Consider the following 20,182-nt stretch of genomic DNA (forward strand, 5'->3'; position numbering starts at 1 on the left):
TGGCTAGCTAGGTACATTTTCTATAACATACCATTATATATGAACCCGACACCAGCCATTGAACATAGCTTCTTTAATGCTCAACATGCATGAGCCTTCTGAGTCTTTTTCTTTTCTTTTTAAACATTTTTAATAGCATATTTAATGTGCAGTATAGAAAACTGTTAATATAAATAACACAAGTACAACATATAATACACTGTAAGCATCTCAGGGAAGCTAGCACGGGCAGAAGTAACACTTTTACTACGAGCGAAACAAACTAACATATAGAGGGATTTTTCTATCCCAAAACTTAATTGAACAATGAACATCAATGGTGGATGTTGAATTATCAGCAGTGAATGTTTAAGGTAATAGTTCCACCAGGGTGCAACATTATATATAATTATAATGTTATATATTACAATATATTATATAATTCATAATATATAATTTATTATTGTGCAGCCATTATACTGTAAGTACACCTCATCCCGTCAGATCTTATCCAGTGCATCTAGAAAGTATTCACAGCACTTCACTTTTTCCACATTTTGTTATGTTATAACCTTATTACAAAAAGGAAAAAAAAAATTTTCCTAAAAAATTCTACACACAATACCCCATAATGACAATGTTAAAAGAGTGGACAAAATGTATGCCCTACTGTTTGGACATGATTGACTGATTGATTGATATAGAGTTCTGTGACAGGCGTCATTATGATCAGCATTTACCCATTTTTGCAAAAAGGGATTTCTCTCATATGGAGTTATTGTGAAATGTGAGTAGAGCACTCAGACGCTTGCTTGTTCACCAAGGTTGTCAAAAAAGTGAACTTGTCCTTTAATGAGTGTTTCTGTTGGATTAAGAAACAAGGTAATAATTGTTTAACACCTCCATCTAGTGGAGACATTAGGCAGCAACTGTTATCCAGTCCAACAATAAAAATGCATTCAAAGTACAAACACCACATTCCCATTATTTATGGTTTCTGCCTATTCTACATAGAAGTAACCTACTAAAATCATCAACACAAGCTGTGTGTTCTTTTCCATCCTATCTGAACATAAGATATAGGTTGAGAAGCTTAACGGTGATTTCTGTCCTGTGCGGTGGAAGGTGAGAGTGCCTGTGCTTCAGGATATACCAGGAAACCAGAAAAGGTGGTGTACCTACCCTGGTTGCTGTACACTGCAAAATGCTCGTCCTGCTGGCTGTACAACCACACAATGTCGCCCCAGCGGAGTGACAGCAGCAAACTCTGACTCTGCATCTCGCGACGCTTTGACGTGTCTTCATCAAACACCATGGCCTGCACTTCACCTTTCCCAGTCATCAGCTTCACCGACACCGCCTTGCGTGGGTGCTTACCCACAGTAAAAGCAAAGTAGTAGACCCCTGGGAAGCGGCAGGTAAAGAGGCCTGACGTTTTATTGAAATGACCTCCGACATTGACATATTCAACATCAAATGTCAGGGGCAGCTTGACCTGCTGCCAGCTGCTTTCACCCAGGACTGGGGAGGTCCGTGCCATGGAGAAGGCAGAACGTGGCGGCTCTAATACCTGACCTCTTTCCCATTTGTAGTAGGGATCAGACTGGGGGGGACAGTTCTGGTAGGACAGGTCTGGTGGGGACAGGTGGTTGCTGATATAGGTGGTTGGGGAGCTATCAGGGTAGACCAGGTATCCAGAGAAGGTAATGTACGGGCCGGCGTTGCTGTACAAAGCAAACTGGGGGTTTTGCTGTAAAAGCAACCACACTGTATCCATTGGCTTCAAACTAATCATGATGCTTTGGCTTTCAACTTTCCTTCCTTTCTTGCGGTAATCATCAAATGCTATCGCCTGCACCTCCCCTCTGTTCTTCACCAGTATGACAGAGAGCATTTTCTTTGGGAACTTGCCAACAGAGTAGGAGAAATAGTAAGCTCCAGGGATACGGCAACGGAACAGACCGCTGTCCGGATTAAAATCTCCTCCGATGTTGACCAGGAGCTTGTCAAAGGTCACCGCCCTCTGCTTGCCTCCCACTACACTGGTGGTTCGTGTGGCTGAGAATGCAGAGTGGAGACCTGTTGTCACTGGAGGGACATGGAGCGGGAAAACTGGTCCGAAACAGGTGATTAGGATGAGCAGACGTGACAGGAAGCAGTGTGTCCTCACCTGAGCTGAAATGGTGGGGGGGGGATAAATTATACCAACAAATGACTGATGGTCACAGGTTACACACTGTAAAAAATAAACAGCTGAGAAAAACTTAAAATCTAAGGCAACCAGCTGCACATTTTTTTTTGAGTTTACTCAACTTGAGTCCATTTTTCGAGTCAAAGTTGGTCAGCAGTTTGCGTGAATTAAAATTGCTATTCATATATTCTCACAATTTCCAGTTATATATCAGTTATGTGTACTTAAGCTACATTAAGCTTTTAATGGTGTGGTAAAGTCTTACCTTCCTCACATTCAAGGTGTGTTTGTGTTGTTTGCATTTACATTTTTCCATCCACAATTATCATTGATGCGCTACACATTTCTATTGCTCTGACTTCAAGCTATAATATATATACAGAACATGTACAGCCCCTGTGAGTGTGAAATTTATAATTTGATGTGACAGAATATTTGTAAATGCTGAGTAGGTGACTGTTCAGCATATATTCATTTCGATACAGACACCAGAACAGTGTTCTGAAACATGGGTTTTTCACAGGTTTTATAATGTTGCAAAACTGTTTCAAGTTAGCTGTCACTAATTTGTAGCACTGATGAAAATATTTGGTATCTTCCACAGCCACACCTTCTGTCAGTTCTTTAATTCCTGTTTTGCATTCCCGTGCAGTTGTATATTTGCACACATCCAACAGATGGCAGACACATTTACTGGATATTGCACAGGCAAAACAAACTTGCTTTTTGATGAATGTGGTAGATCAAAGTTAACCACCATTTGGTCACTTAGCAAAAGTATTCGGCAGTCTTGGTACCAAGGGGCGTCTTGGTGGCTTTCCTCACTCTTCTCCTTCTTGCACAGTCACTCAGTTTTTGAGAACTGTCTACTCCACACAGATTTACCATAGAGTGCCATACTGTTTGTATATCTTCATAGTGCAGCAGATAACAGAAACAATCATGCAAATGGTGATAAAAGCATCAAATTCGGCAGAAATACTCGTTAGACACTCCTCTTTTGAAAAAACGATTGGCCGCTTGACTTTTCAATCGGTGGTCAGGTAGGGGTCAATTGAAGAATTACACAGAGGTCAAAATTAAAAGATGCTCCAATCATATTGAAAAAATATTCCACATTATTTGCCTGATCATAAAGATTCCAAAAAGGTATAGTTTGGACTATCTGTGACTGAATTCTATGGAGTTACAGGATAAAAATATAAAAATAAAAATGGTGACAAAGGTCAGTGTCATTTTGTACAGGGGTCAAAAGTTAAAAGTTGCTCCAATTTTGGTAAAAAGTAATGCAAATTATTGGTTGAGCTAATAGGATTAATAAATGAAATAGTGTTGACAGTGTTGAATGCTTGGTCTCCAAAGTAAAGGTCAAACAAGGTCTATGTCTATTGGATTGTATGACATGTGACATATGTTACCCCGTAACGTGATAAGTAAGGATGATACATGGTCCAAACTATTCCTTTTTAAAACCATGTTAACGCAATTAGTAATTTGCAGTGTGTGTAATGCAGAGTGTATAAAGTCAGATTACACGAGTGCAAGCCTTTAAAGGCATCGATAAAATTAAGGGACTTTATATAAATAAAGTCCAAGATATATTCAGTGACTTGGAAATGTTCACGTATCCATCCACTAACCTGTCTGAAGAAAACTGGCAATAAAACTGGTTATTTACAAGTATTATACAAAAAGGGCTCATTACTTGTGCAACCCATCATTGAGTTTTGAAAGATAATTTTCTATATATATATATATATAGAGAGAGAGAGAGAGAGAGAGAAGCCTGATTTACTTTTTGTATTTGTAATGGCATAAACAAATTAAAATGTGTGACATACCAAGGGGTTGAATACTTTTGCAAGGCACTGTATTATGTGTTCTTTTCATATGTTGAGTTACAACATTAGTTATTTCTGAGTTATTTATGTTGATAGGAAACTAATTTATTGATGCACACTTTGTTGGGAAAGTGTAGGAACACGGACCCACAACAGGGGGCGCAAATGAACGGACAATGGAGAAAGTCAAATCACAAAGTTTTACTGTTGTGAACTCACACAACAAACAACAGATTACAAATACAGCAGTAACCGAATTCCAAACGTGTCGTGTGGGCAGGCTCGACGATAGGAGACGTCTGTCCGAGTCGAACCGGAACCACCCGATTTCCTCTGCCACCGAACCCCGGGGATACTGGAGCCGCCAAGTCCCGAACCCCAGGTGGCCACTGCCTCCGCTCGTCGGATCCGGTACTGCTGGCAAGGAACAGAAACAGTCAGGTGTGGGTGCGGCTGCACCCAGCAACACACAGGGTGGAAACACCACCTCCACCTCTTCTCAAAAACAACACTGAAGGATTGGAAGGTGAGTACTTATCTAGTCACGTCCAACACTGTCTTCAGCTGACCTTAAGCACAAGCAAAAAGTATTAACTCTTAGAATAGAGTAACTGGCTGAGTTCGTTACCTCCTTGGTAGAGCGATATCTCGGCAATGAGGTAGAGATGCCGTCCTGCTGATATACCTCCCTGTTGATTGATATCAGCTGTCTCGTCTCAGGTGATGGGTGACAGCTGTCACCCTGGCTGCTCCTGTGAGGCGGCAGCGCCCTCTGGTGCCTGGAGCCCGCACTCCAGACAGGGCGCCCTCTGGTGGTGGTGGGCCAGCAGTACCTCCTCTTCAGCGGCCCACACAACAGGACCCCCCCCTCAACGGGCGCCTCCTGGCGCACGACCAGGCTTGTCCGGGTGGCGACGGTAGAAGTCGGCCAGGAGGGCCGGGTCCAGGATGAAGCTCCTCTTCACCCAGGAGCGCTCTTCGGGGCCGTACCCTTCCCAGTCCACCAGATACTGCAAACCCCGGCCCATCCGTCGGACGTCCAGGAGCCGGCGTACAGTCCAAGCCGGCTCGCCGTCGATGATCCGGGCAGGAGGTGGTGCCGGACCCGGAGTGCAGAGGGGTGAGGTGTGATGAGGCTTGATTCTGGAAACATGGAACACTGGATGAATCCGCAGTGAGGCCGGAAGCTGAAGCCTCACTGCGGCGGGATTGATGACCTTGAGAATTTTAAACGGACCAATGTATCGTTCCTGTAGTTTTGGGGAGTCCACTTGTAGGGGAATGTCCTTGGTGGACAACCACACTTCCTGCCCAGGACGATACGTAGGAGCCGGGGTCCGCCGCCGGTCTGCATGGTTCTTCGCCCTCGTCCAGGCCTTCAACAAAGCAGAACGGGCGGCACGCCACACCCGACGGCACTTCCGTAGGTGGGCCTGGACCGAGGGCACACCGACCTCTCCCTCGACCACCGGGAATAACGGGGGCTGATACCCCAAACACACCTCAAAAGGGGAGAGGCTGGTGGCTGATGATACTTGACTGTTGTGGGCGTACTCGATCCAGGCCAGGTGGGTACTCCAGGCCGTCGGGTGCGCGGCTGTCACACAACGTAGGGTCTGCTCCATCTCTTGGTTGGCCCGTTCTGCTTGCCCGTTGGTCTGGGGGTGATACCCGGACGAGAGACTGACCGTGGCCCCCAGTTCCCGGCAGAAGCTCCTCCAGACGTGCGAGGAGAACTGGGGACCGCGATCGGAGACGATGTCTGATGGTATCCCATGCAGACGGACGACGTGGTCGACCAGGAGGTCCGCTGTCTCCTGGGCCGTTGGTAGCTTCGGGAGGGCCACGAAGTGGGCCGCCTTGGAGAATCGGTCCACTATCGTGAGGATGACGGTGTTTCCCTGGGACGGCGGGAGGCCCGTGACAAAATCCAGGCCGATGTGAGACCAGGGGCGATGAGGCACGGGCAGCGGCTGTAGCAATCCCGATGTCTTGCGGTGGTCAGCCTTGCCCCTGGCGCAGGTGGTACAGGCCTGGATGTAACCCCGGACGTCGGCCTCCAGGGACGCCCACCAGAAGCGCTGCCGGACGACTGCCACGGTTCTTCGCACCTCCAACAGATGTCTCCACTCCTCAAGAGCCTCTTTCACCGCAAGGAGCTCTCGATTGCCGACGTCATAGTTCCGTTCGGCTGGGGTCAACCTGCGGGAAAAATAGGCACACGGGTGAAGGACCTTATCGGTCTTCCCGCTCTGGGACAGCACAGCTCCTATCCCTGAGTCCGAGGCGTCCACTTCAACCACTAACTGGCGACTAGGATCGGGCTGCACCAGAACAGGTGCAGACGAGAAGCGCCGTTTCAACTCCTTGAACGCGGCTTTGCAACGATCCGACCAGGTGAAGGGGACTTTTGGTGAGGTCAGGGCTGTCAGGGGACTAACTACCTGACTGTAGCCCTTAATGAACCTCCTGTAGAAATTAGCAAAGCCTAGGAACTGTTGCAACTTCCTACGGCTTGTGGGTTGGGGCCAATCTCTCACCGCCGCAACCTTGGCCGGATCAGGAGCGACGGAGTTGGAGGAGATGATGAACCCCAAGAAGGACAAAGATGTGCGGTGGAACTCACACTTCTCGCCCTTCACAAACAGCCGGTTCTCCAACAACCGCTGCAGGACCTGACGTACATGCTGGACATGAGTCTCAGGGTCCGGAGAAAAGATGAGTATATCGTCTAGGTATACGAAGACGTGCGGACGGATCCGCGCGTCGGGACGCAGCCGACGCGGTGCGGCGGCACAGGAAAAACACCTCCGTGTTGATAACCATTTGTAAAATCCAGGCGGCTTTTGATGGCTTTCAGTGGAGTGAGTATATGAGAAATTGTTTAACAGGCAGGACATGTTCCAACTTGTCCTTAAGGCTTTCAACAGAGGTGTTTTTCCTGTGGCGGAGCGTCGCGTCGGCTGCGTCCTGACGCGCGGACCCGTCCGCACGTCTTTCATTAAAAAAATCTCCTTTAACAATGGAATATCCGGATAAAATGCTGAAACCGACTTCTTCTGAAACTTCTCTGTTCTCTCACGACGTCCTGGATCAATAGAGCCTGAAATGTGGAGGTTTTCAGCTTGAACAGGCTGATGACGCTGCCTGAGAGCACAGAGCGACGTCTCGCACTGTGAAAAGTCCTTAAAGCGACAGAATCACCTCAAAATCTCTCATCAGCCATTAAAATTTTCACTGAAAACCAGCTTAATTTTTCGAACCGTGTCCACTTCGATGTGTCTCACAGGTTTAGAAAAAATTTTGATCAAACAACGCGCCAGTCTCTCAGCAACTTCTCAGACAAAGGAATTCCGACGAAGGGCTGGACGACTCCTCCCACAAGGAGTGCTCACAGGCGAATGACGTCACCGACAGGCGTGGAAAAACTCACGCATGCGCACGAGGGTTCAAGCATGTCTGACGTAAAAACATATGAATGAAATCCATATAGTTTTTGAAAAAAATAAAAAGGACCGTAACTTTATTGACAGCCCTCGTATAAGATCGGGAGACATTGAATCCATAAACTTCTACACTCTAAAAACAGGTTTAAGAGAATAACCATTTTCAGCCTTCTACAGCATATAATTCATGACAAACTCTTATCCAAATGTCTTTTTAAGTTCATAATATAAACTTGAAGGTTATGAAAAATGTGTTAAGGCTAAGTAGGGATGCTTCAAATGTACTTCAGTGTGCTTACACTCTTAGAAAAAGCGTTAATCTAGGGAAAGTGACTAAATATTGTCTAACTCATTGTGAATATCAATATACCTATGCAATATAGCTGTTTGCGAGCATAGGGCAAAGGAAAGATGCTTCTCATGCACTCTAACATATTTACACTCTAAAATAACAACAGTGTTTGAACGGAAAGAAATGCTTTTTTATTAATTACAAGAAATCAATTTTGTTTTTATGGCCATAACCATTATTATTATTATTGTTGTTGTTGTTGTTGTTGTTATCATTATTATTTTATGTTATTGGCATTAAGACGATTATCACCATATTTTTTAACTGAAAACATTGTAAATACCTGGTTGGCAAACTTCCTCATGAATATTTTTAATGAACTACTCTCTACAGCTTTCATGCTAGGAAGATCACAGTGACCTAATTTTATGTCTCAGAGGTAGAGGCCTGTTAAAGATCCCTGAGTCCTGTACCTCTTTCCATTTTGAAACATACCACCCTGCTAATGTATAAGGATGTACGACGACGTATGACGCCGCACGATGGACGATACATGATCACATAAGCTCAGTATAGCTTTGCACTAGTTGCAGTAGCCATTCTCTACAGCTTAACAATGTCCAATCTTGATCACTGGCCCCCTACATAATAACCATAATAATCGTATTGTCATATGAATAGCAAAATATACACTGTATTATAACCATGCAAACACCCTTTTAAAAAAAGCAGGATACAGGGCTAAAATCAAATGTCTCCCGCTTTGACATGACTTAATATAACCTAAAGAGTCCCTGGACAAAGTTTGGAGCTTTTGTAAAAAAGTGCACGATTCTATCCCTTAACTGCTGGACTATGGGAACAATTTAGGGTAGACTGAACTTGAAATTGTGAGTGAATCTAAACTGCAGTTTTAAATTAGGCAAACATCACACTTTACATTTTGACTAAATTTGTTAATATAAGTTACACCATCTAATATCCTTAAACTGAATAATAAACTCAAAGGCATTTGTGTAACAGCACAGAGAGTATACTCAAAGTCTGACAATGATGTCTGTCTGAGCCCTGTCGGGATAGCTCTTGCGCCTCACATCAACACGATTAGGGATGCCCCTGATCCATAATTCAGCTGATATTGTCTGTTCTGTCTGTGCACTGACAAGGACAAAATTAGCTGCTGGTTCATCTGACACTGTGTGAGGTAACAATGGAAAAGTCCAGTGAAGTGGAGCATGGTGTCTACTGCTCTGACACTAAATAAATAAATCTTCATTATAAGTACTAAAATAGAGTACAATGATGTATCAGTATCACATTAACAACATAAAACTCACAAGTAGTAGCAATTTTACATGCTACGCTGAAAAAAGGAAACACAATTTAAAAATGTCCATTGAGAAAATCATGTTAGTTGGACACATTCTTTGCAACCAGTGGTCATATTTAAGCAATGCCCCCCCCCCCCCCCTTTTTTTTTTTTTTGCAGTGTAGTGTGTTGATGCATATGTAAAACTAAAACTGTTTAAAACGCTACACTCTGAGGGGGGAAAATGCTATATTTACTAATCTACTTATCCCAACCAGACCTACAAAAATTGGTTGTAGCAAATTGTCAAATAGTTAAAATTAATTGTATCTTATACTTCCTATTTAAACAACTGTTTTGTGGCACTGATTTTCATAACTACTTGAAGTAAATATAGTATTTCAGTTTTTTAGAGTGTATAATGTCAGATTACATGAGTGCAAGCCTTTAAAGGCATCGATAACATTAAGGGACTTTATATAGAACATTTTCCTTTGTTTCTTCTAGTATTTACCAAAATGCAGTAATGAACATATACCGCTAACGTGGGTTAATCATTTTCATTGGGAGTGAAAAAAAGAATAGTATGTAAGAGTTAGTTACCGCATTTAAGTTAAAATAAAACTTTAAAATAGTATGCATTGTGACATAAATATTTTACTTTGTGTGAGAAACACATACATGCTGTAAAATCAAAAAGAAATTCCCCACATCAATATCAAACTATTGAAAAAATATTTTTCTAATCAATAAAATTCCTTGATAGCTTAAATAACAACAGTTCTTATTTCCTCTCTGCAGACTTTGTACAAATAAATTTAAGTGTTCACACACACACACACACACACAAAATATTGTACCAACCTGTTGGGTCGTATTTATGCAGGTACTCCAAGCTAAATTTCCTCATTTTGCTCATCTTTTTCCAAAAAGTTATTAACGTTTGCTGCAATAAAAAAGCCCACCTAATAGGCCTGACACTCAAACTTTCATGTGACCAGAGACAAATGTTCAGAGGAGGAGCTCCAAAACTTTGCCCGGTCAACAGGTTCCGCTCAGCCGAAAGCGACAAAATAATAATAATTTTTTTCTAAGTTAAAATACAGCTGTACCTTAGGTTTGTTATCAGTCTGTAGAAGGCATAAGATTAAGTCATGCTTTGTTTTGTCTAAAAGTAAACGTTTGGGGAAACAATGTTCACCCCTACTACTTTCTGCAAACTTCTGAATCCAAATAAGCTTTCATTCAAAGATAATCAGGTCCTGGAATGTGCATAAATAAAATGTGTGAGAAAGCCACAAGCACTGCAGCAGCATCAGTCAAGATTGGTCCAGCTTAATCAGCCACTGCAGTCTATAAACTCTTCAAGGTTGCTTGTGTAATAATAATAATAATTAAAAAAATAAGATTAGGGCTTCAGATAACAATTATCATTGACGAACAAGCCATAGATTATTTGTACAGAATCATTTTGTGTTTATGGCTAGTACATAACATTGCTTTTTTTTTTCTCAGGGACACAATAGTGCAGCATATAACTGACAAAAAGCTTCAGATGGTGATGCAAGCACCAAATTTGGCACACGTACTCCTTAGACAATACTCTTTTGTAAAAGCACATTAGCCACCTAAATTTTCAATAGGCAGCCAGGTAGGGGTCAACTGAAGAATTATACAGGGGTCAAAATTTAAAAACGCTCCAGTCATGTTGAAAGGTATTCCATATTATTTGTCTGATCATAAAGATTCCAAAAAGGTATAGTTTGGACTATCTGTGAATGAATGTTCTGGAGTTATGGGGTAAAAACAGCAAGAATGGTGACAAAGGTCAGTTTCAATTTGTACAGGGGTCAAAAGTTAAAGTTGCTCAAATTTTTGTAAAAGGTGATGCAAATTATTAGTTGAGTGAATATGGTTTTAAAAAGGAATAGTTTGCATCATGTATCATGCTTAGTTATCATGTTACAGGGTAGCATATGTCACGTCATAGAATCCAATGGATGCCGACATTGTTTATCCTTCACTTTGCAAACCAAGCACGCAACGCAGTCAAAACGATTCCATTTATTAATCCTATTAGCTCAACCAGTAATTTGCACCACTTTTTACCAAAATTGGAGCAACTTTAAATTTTGACCCCTGTACAAACTGAAATTGACCTTTCTCAGTGTTTTTGCAGTTTTTACCTCTTAACTCCATAACATTCATTCACAGATAGTCCAAACTATACCTTTTTAGAATCTTTATGATCAGACAAATAATATGGAATACCTTTCAACATGACTGGAGCATTTTTAAATTTTGACCCCTGTGTAATTCTTCAATTGACCCCTACCTGGCTGCTTATTGAAAATGTAGGTGGCTAATGTGCTTTTACAAAAGAGTATTGTCTAAGGAGTACGTGTGCCAAATTTGGTGCTTGCATCACCATTTGAAGGATCCCTCAGTAAATATTCATTTATCTGCTGCACTACAAGTTACAGTAAGTTTTGTTCAGTCAACATTCCAAGAAAATACTACAACCAGTCAAGCCAGTTTCTCAAATGTTACCAGTTTAAGCCAGTGTACTATTATAAGAAAGAAAGAAGAAGAAAAAAAAATTAGAGTCAGTGGTATAATTTGTTATTTTACTTCTGTACACCACAAAAAATGGAACTGAAATGACACAAAGATGTGTATTTAGTGCAGACTTTCAGCTTTTATTCAAGTGTGTGAACAAAAATATCACATTGACCATTTAGCAATGACAGCCATTTTTATACACAGTCCTTTCAGTTTCAGAAGCCAAAAATAAATGGACAAACTAAGTATACAAATCATCACTTTTACAGCCCGTTTTCTTTTAACAAGTCAGGAGATGAGTACGTGAACATTTCCAAGTCACTGAATATGCCTTGAAAAATCCTCTGCAGCACTGAACCATGAAGCTGTGTAAGTGATGATGTGTGGATGGTACAGACGTCGCTATCAGCTGCCAATTTTACTATGGAGACTCTGCAGAGCATTTGCTTTTCTTTTGGTTTTGCAATCTAATCTGACAGTTGATGTTGGAAGGTCAAATTCTGTGGAAAATTTTAAATCCTACCTCAAAACACACCTTTTTTGGCTACTTATAGGGGAAGCCGTGGCACACTGGATCAGAAATGTTTTGTGGCAGCATAAACACATTATGCATAGGTTTAGGTAATTCTTTTGTGGATTTAATACAGCAAGTTATTACCTCCGCCAAGGAGGTTATGTTTTCGGTCGCGCTTGTTTGTCTGTCTGTGTGTTTGTCAGCAGGATAACTCAAAAAGTTTTGAACAGACTGATGAAATTTTGTGGAGTGGTTGGAAATGACAAAAGGAACAAGTGATTAAATTTTAGTGGTGATGTTGGGAAAGTGTAGTGACACGGACCCACAACAGGGGGCGCAAATGAACGGTCAATAGATGAGCCAAAATATAACAATTTAATGTTGTGAATGTGCACAACGAACATACAGACAATCTCAGAATATCATAACAGTCAATACACAAAGGTGACGTGTGGGCAGGCTCGAGGATAGAAGACGTCTGTCCTAAGAAGAGCCGGAACCACACGATTTCCGCCGCCCCACAACCTGGTGAATACTGGAGCCGCCAAGTCCCGAATTCCCAGGTGATCACCGTCCCCGACTGTCGCATCTGGTACTGCTGGCGAAGAACAAAGACAGTCAAGTGTGGGTGTGTGTACACCCAGTAACAACAACGGTGGGAATGCCACCTCCACCTCTCACTCAATAACTTGCAGAGTTCTGTAGAGTCCTCAGGGGAAAAGAGTGCCTTCAGCGCTCTCACAGCTTCCACCGACGGAGGAACTGGTACTCCTGCAAACACTCACAATATACAAATATTGCAATTACAAAACGGCTGAGGATATTACCTCCAATGAAGTATGATATCTCGGCAACGAGGTGGAGATGACGTCTGGTCTTTATGGAGTGAGATGTTGAGTAGATGGATGACAGCTGTCAAGAGGTAATGAGCGACAGCTGTCACCCCCGGCTGTGTCCATGGCGGCAGCGCCCTCTCGTGCCTGAAGCCCGCACTTCAGGCAGGGCGCCCTCTGGTGGTGGGCCAGCAGTACCTCCTCTTCTGGCGGCCCACACAACAGGACCCCCCCCTCAACGGGCGCCTCGTGGCGCCCGACCAGGTTTGTCGGGGTGTCGGCGGTAGAAGTCGGCCAGGATCCAGGATGAAGCTCCTCTTCACCCAGGAGCGTTCTTCGGGTCCATACCCCTCCCAGTCCACCAGATATTGGAACCCCCGACCCATCCGACGGACGTCCAGGAGCCGGCGCACCGTCCAAGCCGGCCCCCCGTCGATGATCCGAGCAGGAGGGGGCGCCGGTCCGGGAGCACAGAGAGGTGAAGTGTGATGAGGTTTGACACGTGGAAAACCGGATGGATCCGCAGTGAAGCCGGGAGTTGGAGCTTCACTGCGGCAGGACTGAGGACTTTGAGGATTCTGAAGGGGCCAATGTACCTGTCCTGGAGTTTCGGGGAGTCCACCTGGAGGGGGATGTCCTTCGTGGAAAGCCACACCTCCTGCCCGGGCTGGTAAGCAGGGGCCGGGGATCGCCGGCGGTCTGCATGGGTCTTCGCCCTCGTCCGGGCCTTCAACAAGGCAGAGCGCCACACCCGACGGCACTTCCGCAGGTGGGCCTGGACCGAGGGCACACCGACCTCTCCCTCCACCACGGGAAACAACGGGGGCTGATACCCCAAACACACCTCAAATGGGGAGAGGCCAGTGGCCGAAGACACCTGGCTGTTATGCGCATACTCGATCCAGGCCAGATGGTTACTCCAGGCCGTCGGGTGCGCGGATGTGACGCAGCGGAGGGTCTGTTCCAGTTCCTGGTTGACCCGCTCTGCCTGTCCGTTCGTCTGTGGATGGTACCCGGACGAGAGGCTCACGGTGGCCCCCAGTTCCCTGCAGAAGCTCCTCCAGACGTGTGAGGAGAACTGGGGACCACGAACTGAGACGATGTCGGAGGGTATCCCATGCAGACGGACAACGTGGTGGACCAGGAGGTCTGCTGTCTCCTGGGTTGTTGGGAGCTTCGGGAGGGCCACGAAGTGGGCCGCCTTGGAGAAACGGTCCACTATCGTGAAGATGGTGGTGTTGCCCTGGGACGGCGGGAGGCCCGTGACGAAATCCAGGTCGATGTGGGGGACCAGGGGCGATGAGGCACCGGCTGGAGGAGTCCTTGGGCCTTTGTGTGTACTGCCTTGCCCCTGGCACAGGTGGTGCAGGCCTGGATATATTCCCGGACGTCTGCCTCCATAGACGCCCACCAGAAGCGCTGCCGGACAACTGCCACGGTCCTTCGCACCCCTGGATGACAGGAGAGCTTGGAACCGTGACAGAAGTCCAAGACTGCAGCTCTGGCCTCTGGTGGGACGTACAGACGGTTCTTCAGACCTGTTCCTGGGTCTGGGCTCCGTGCCAGGGCCTCCCGGATGGTCTTCTCCACGTCCCAGGTGAGGGTGGCCACGATAGTGGACTCAGGCAGGATGGGCTCCGGTGGATCCGACAGTGCAGTTTTGACCTCCTCTTCGTGTACCCGGGACAAGGCATCTGACCTCTGGTTCTTGGTCCCGGGGCGATAGGTGATCCGGAAGTCAAAACGCCCGAAGAACAGTGACCAGCGGGCTTGCCTGGGGTTCAGCCGCTTGGCGGTCCTGATATACTCCAGGTTCCGATGGTCAGTGAAAACCGTGAATGGCACAGACGCTCCCTCCAACAGGTGTCTCCACTCCTCAAGAGCCTCTTTCACCACAAGGAGTTCTCGATTGCCGACGTCATAGTTCCGTTCAGCCGGGGTCAACCTGCGTGAAAAGTAGGCACACGGGTGAAGAACCTTATCGGTCTCTCCGCTCTGGGACAGCACGGCTCCTATCCCTGAGTCAGAGGCGTCCACTTCAACCACAAACTGGCGGCTAGGGTCGGGCTGCACCAAAACTGGCGCAGTAGAGAACCGTCGTTTCAACTCCTTGAACGCGGCTTCGCACCGATCCGACCAGGTGAAGGGGACTTTTGGAGAGGTCAGGGCTGTCAGGGGGCTAACTACCTGACTGTAGCCCTTAATGAACCTCCTATAGAAATTAGTGAAGCCGAGGAACTGTTGCAGCTTCCTACGGCTTGTTGGTTGGGGCCAATCTCTCACCGCCGCAACCTTGGCCGGATCAGGGGCGACGGAGTTAGAGGAGATGATAAACCCCAGGAAGGACAAAGACGTGCGGTGAAACTCGCACTTCTCGCCCTTCACAAACAGTCGGTTCTCTAACAACCGCTGCAGGACCTGACGTACATGCTGGACATGGGTCTCAGGATTCGGAGAAAAGATGAGAATATCGTCCAGATATACGAAGACGAATCGGTGCAGGAAGTCCCGCAAGATGTCGTTAACCAAGGCTTGGAACGTCGCAGGGGCGTTGGTGAGGCCGAACGGCATGACCAGGTACTCAAAGTGACCTAATGGGGTGTTAAATGCCGTCTTTCATTCGTCTCCCTTCCTGATCCGAACCAGGTGATACACATTTCTAAGATCCAGCTTAGTAAAGATTTTGGCTCCATGCAGGGGGGTGAACACGGAATCTAACAATGGCAACGGGTATCGGTTGCGAACCGTAATCTCATTCAGCCCCCTGTAATCAATACATGGACGAAGTCCGCCATCTTTCTTGCCCACAAAAAAGAAACCTGCCCCCATCGGGGAGGTGGAGTTCCGGATCAGCCCGGCAGCTAATGAGTCCCGGATGTAGGTCTCCATTGATTCGCGCTCAGGTCGTGAGAGGTTGTACAGCCTGCTGGATGGGAACTCAGCGCCTGGAACCAAATCAATGGCACAATCGTACGGACGGTGCGGGGGAAGGGTGAGTGCCAGATCCTTACTTAAGACGTCAGCAAGATCGTGGTACTCAACCGGCACTGCCGTCAGATTGGGAGGGACTTTGACCTCCTCCTTAGCCTGTGAACCGGGAGGAACCGAGGATCCTAAACACCCCCGATGGCAGGTTTCGCTCCACTGAACCACCACCCCAGACGGCCAATCAATCCGGGGATTGTGCTTCAACATCCATGGGATGCCCAAAATCACGCGGGAGGTAGAAGGAGTTACAAAAAACTCAATCTCCTCCCGATGGTTTCCAGACACCACCAGAGTTACTGGTTGTGTCTTGTGTGTGAGTAAAGGGAGGAGGGTGCCATCTGGTGCCCGCACCTGCAACGGCGAAGGAAGCGCCACCAGAGGGAGCCCTACCTCCCTTGCCCATCTGCTGTCTAGCAGATTCCCTTCTGACCCCGTGTCCACCAGTGCTCGGGCTTGAAGGGTTAAATCCCCGCTCAGGATTGTGACTGGGAGTCGTGTGGCAATTTGTGTGTGTCTCACTTGAATGTTTTGACCCCCCCTTAGCCCAGTCTCTAAGGGCGAGTGTTGTTTTGGCCGTTTGGGGCAGTTTCTCTGTGTGTGCTCAGTTGAGCTGCAGAGAAAACACTCTCCACGGATCAGCCTCCCCATTTTGGCCCTGTGCAACAACGTCAGCAGGGGGAGCTGTTGCCCCACAAAGCGCTGCGGCTGTGGAGCGTGGGGAGGGCGGCCCCTTTTCGAACCCGGAAGGGGCGGCGCGTATCCGGTCACGTCCTTCGCCTCGCTCCCGACGGCGTTCCTCCAACCGATTGTCTAACCGTATAACGAGATCGATAAGCCCATCTAAATCCCGCGGTTCCTCCTTAGCTACCAGCTGCTCCTTCAGAACCAACGACAGTCCGTTTGTGAAGGCGGCGCGGAGCGCAACGTTATTCCAGCCGGACCTCGCAGCCGTGATGCGGAAGTTGACTGCATAAGCGGCTGCGCTCTCGCGTCCCTGTCTCATTGACAGCAGCACGGTTGAAGCGGTCTCTCCTCTGTTAGGTTGATCAAACACTGTTCTGAACTCCCCCACAAACCCAGTGTATGCTGATAACAACCGTGAGTTCTGTTCCCAGAGCGCCGTAGCCCAGGCGCGTGTTTTACCCCGAAGCAGAGCAATCACATAAGCTATTTTACTAGCATCTGACGCGTACATGACGGGACGTTGTGCGAAGACGAGCGAACACTGCATAAGAAAATCCGCGCACGTCTCCACACACCCTCCGTACGGCTCAGGAGGGCTTATGTATGCTTCAGGGGATGGTGGGAGGGGTTGTTGAACCACCACTGGAACATTTATATCCTGCACAGGGTCGGCAGGAGGACGAGCCGCAGCAGCGCCCTGAGCGCTCGCCGCCATCTGTGCGGAGAGAGCCTCCACCCTGCGGTTCAGGAGGATGTTTTGCTCAGTCATTTGATCCAACCTAGCTGTAAAGGCGGTGAGAATGTGCTGCAGCTCACCAATCACGTCTCCTGCAGACGCCTGCGCTCCCTGCTCTCCCATTGGTCGTTCAACAGCCGGGTGACGCCCCTCGGAGTCCATGACGCTGGCCGAGATATCCTGTTGGGAAAGTGTAGTGACACGGACCCACAACAGGGGGCGCAAATGAACGGTCAATAGATGAGCCAAAATATAACAATTTAATGTTGTGAATGTGCACAACGAACATACAGACAATCTCAGAATATCATAACAGTCAATACACAAAGGTGACGTGTGGGCAGGCTCGAGGATAGAAGACGTCTGTCCTAAGAAGAGCCGGAACCACACGATTTCCACCGCCCCAGAACCTGGTGAATACTGGAGCCGCCAAGTCCCAAATTCCCAGGTGATCGTACGGATCACAATCCGGATCCAGGAATTTTTTAAAGGATTCTTCACCATTGCGGGATAGGGGGAATTTTGACATTCTAGTTTCTAACTCCACAAAAACAAGGCAGAAAGGCTTGAAAAAAAATTACGGTGTAACATAGTCAAATGTTCTATCAAACAACAACGTTTGGTGATGATCGGATCCGGATTCCGGATCTGGTGATCCAGAAGATGCAAAAATATAGGGAAAATAGAAAATGTGTCAGTGTGAGGTGACAAATGAAGCTAGAGATGCACAACTAACACCAAACTGTCGCTGAATCTGTACTGATTCAGTAAGGTGTCATCAGATTTGATGTAGCTTCAAATGTTCCAGACGAAAACCGCCATTACCGAAAAATCGTTTTTATACAATAACTTTTGAACTAATAAAGACATAAAAGTGATTCCAAGTTCTAGTGGTATGTTTTCATAGTTAAGGATGTCAAATATAAAGGAAAGAAAAGTGTATGTATCATAGTTTTGGTTGTAACACTGAATTGTTGAATAGATCACTGTGCCAAGGAGGGAATCTCTTTAGGGTCAGTGATCCTATGGCCTTGTTTAGAGAAGTGTTTCATAAATGTTAAAAAATTCATATATTTGCAGTTTAGTTGAATAATAAATTGAATTTTGTCTCATTTGTTTTTGTCTATAAGCACATGCAATATCAATATCAGTGCTCAGATGACAGTAGCTTCTGGGAAAGGTGCAAGTTGCAATAAACTGTGATGCCAAGCGCTAAGGATACATGCTATCCAGTCACAGCAGATGAAACTTTTTTTACTACTGAGCAAACATCAGTGTTAGACTTTTTTAGGTTCAATGATTCCACGGCATGTAGATGTTATGGCGTCAGTGACTCTGTGGCCTTGGCGGAGGTTTGCACTTTCTGAGTGCTTCTAGTTGTTTATAAGGCTGTGTTGTCTCCCAAGTGTAATTTACAGGTGTTTAAAATCGATTTTAAATTATTGATTCACTGTGACACTAATTCAAGGGGAACAGCGAATCAACTTATAATGTAATGAAAAACACATGATTATAAAGATTCTTCAAAATTATTAAATATATGCTGATGCATATACAAACTATAATCCAGCAAACCAGCTATGTAATGTGTGAGTGTCTTATATAGTAATATAAGTCCTTTAGAAACTATCATAAATACAACTGTCATAATGTTTGTTCAAACATGAAAACAGTTGTTTATATACACAGATTATAGAAATAATTAATGGAAAAATAAATGTATAAGCTTCAACAAGTAATATTTGTCATCCACTTGATACTGGGGCTTAGTAAATCACTTTCTAGACTGATTCACTGTGCCCTGATTCACTGTGCCCCGGCTGCATGTGACACACATGAGTCATGTTATCAAATAGCTGATAGTCTGGAGAAGACATAACACATGCTCATCAGTTGGACGGGGTAGTCTTCTAACTAATAACATTTTTTTTGGGCCACCTTTCCTTTGTTGTGAGAAATAAATACATTGACACTGACATTCACAAAATTTACTTTTGATAGAAAAAATTGACTTCACTTGCCACTTAGTTTTACCCTTAATGGATCTAAAAATAAAACACTAATTTATAAAAGGGATGTCTTTATGCATAAAAATATGACATATCTGCTGCAAATATATATGTAGTTTTGCAGATATAGCTACTGATTCACTGTGCCCCTTGATTTACCGTGACCCGGTTTCCCCGAATTAGCATAGGGATTTGATTTATTTAGTTTTGTGTGTGTGTGTGTGTGTTTTGTTAAGGTGTGTAGGAATATACATATACAGTTGTGGTCCGAATTTTCATATACTCATTATGGGGATGAATGTCACAGTAATTTTGGGCTTTTAGTGATATCTTTGAACTGTTCATTTGCCAGAGTTGAATGATTGTACATTGTACATCATTCATGTCTCAAAAAAAACAAGAATTGGGTGCATGAGCTTGAATTCAATTGGGATCTTCTCGAATCCACACAGTCAAAGCACAGGTTATGGTTGTTGTTGTCGTCATTGCTGCTGCTTGTGTCACGTAGCACCTCTGAGAGCCAACAAGAATCTGATTATAATTTGACAATGTAAATTACATGTTTGTAATTATATTTTCTTTTACAATTGTACTAAACTGTCCACAGATATTACACAGATAAAGCAAATGCTTGTTGGTGCTTCCCAAAGGTAAGCAATAGATGCACTTTTTATAACTGAGGAGGAAACTATTGAGTATGTGTTTGTGCAGTGGTTTCATTTTGTTCAGTTGGTCGTGCAGTATTTACCATAACAGAACATCTGAATAGATCCTTGTCATTTGATTGGTGGTTTGTAT

At 45.3% G+C, this 20,182-nt stretch overlaps 1 protein-coding gene across 1 annotated transcript; it reads right to left on the bottom strand.

Moving 5' to 3' along the window:
• Nucleotides 1–761: 761 nt before the first annotated feature.
• Nucleotides 762–2,354, bottom strand: si:ch211-219a15.3 (uncharacterized protein LOC563077 homolog). The gene is made up of 2 exons (XM_034175509.1): nucleotides 2,288–2,354; nucleotides 762–2,154 (listed from the first exon to the last, which is right to left on the bottom strand). The coding sequence occupies exons 1-2, from the start codon at nucleotides 2,352–2,354 to the stop codon at nucleotides 1,073–1,075; spliced, it is 1,149 nt and encodes a 382-aa protein (XP_034031400.1). The 3' UTR covers nucleotides 762–1,072.
• Between the last annotated feature and the right edge of the window lie 17,828 nt (nucleotides 2,355–20,182).

This window comes from Thalassophryne amazonica, chromosome 8 (assembly GCF_902500255.1).
Source record: "Thalassophryne amazonica chromosome 8, fThaAma1.1, whole genome shotgun sequence".
Taxonomy (NCBI): Eukaryota; Metazoa; Chordata; class Actinopteri; order Batrachoidiformes; family Batrachoididae; genus Thalassophryne; species Thalassophryne amazonica.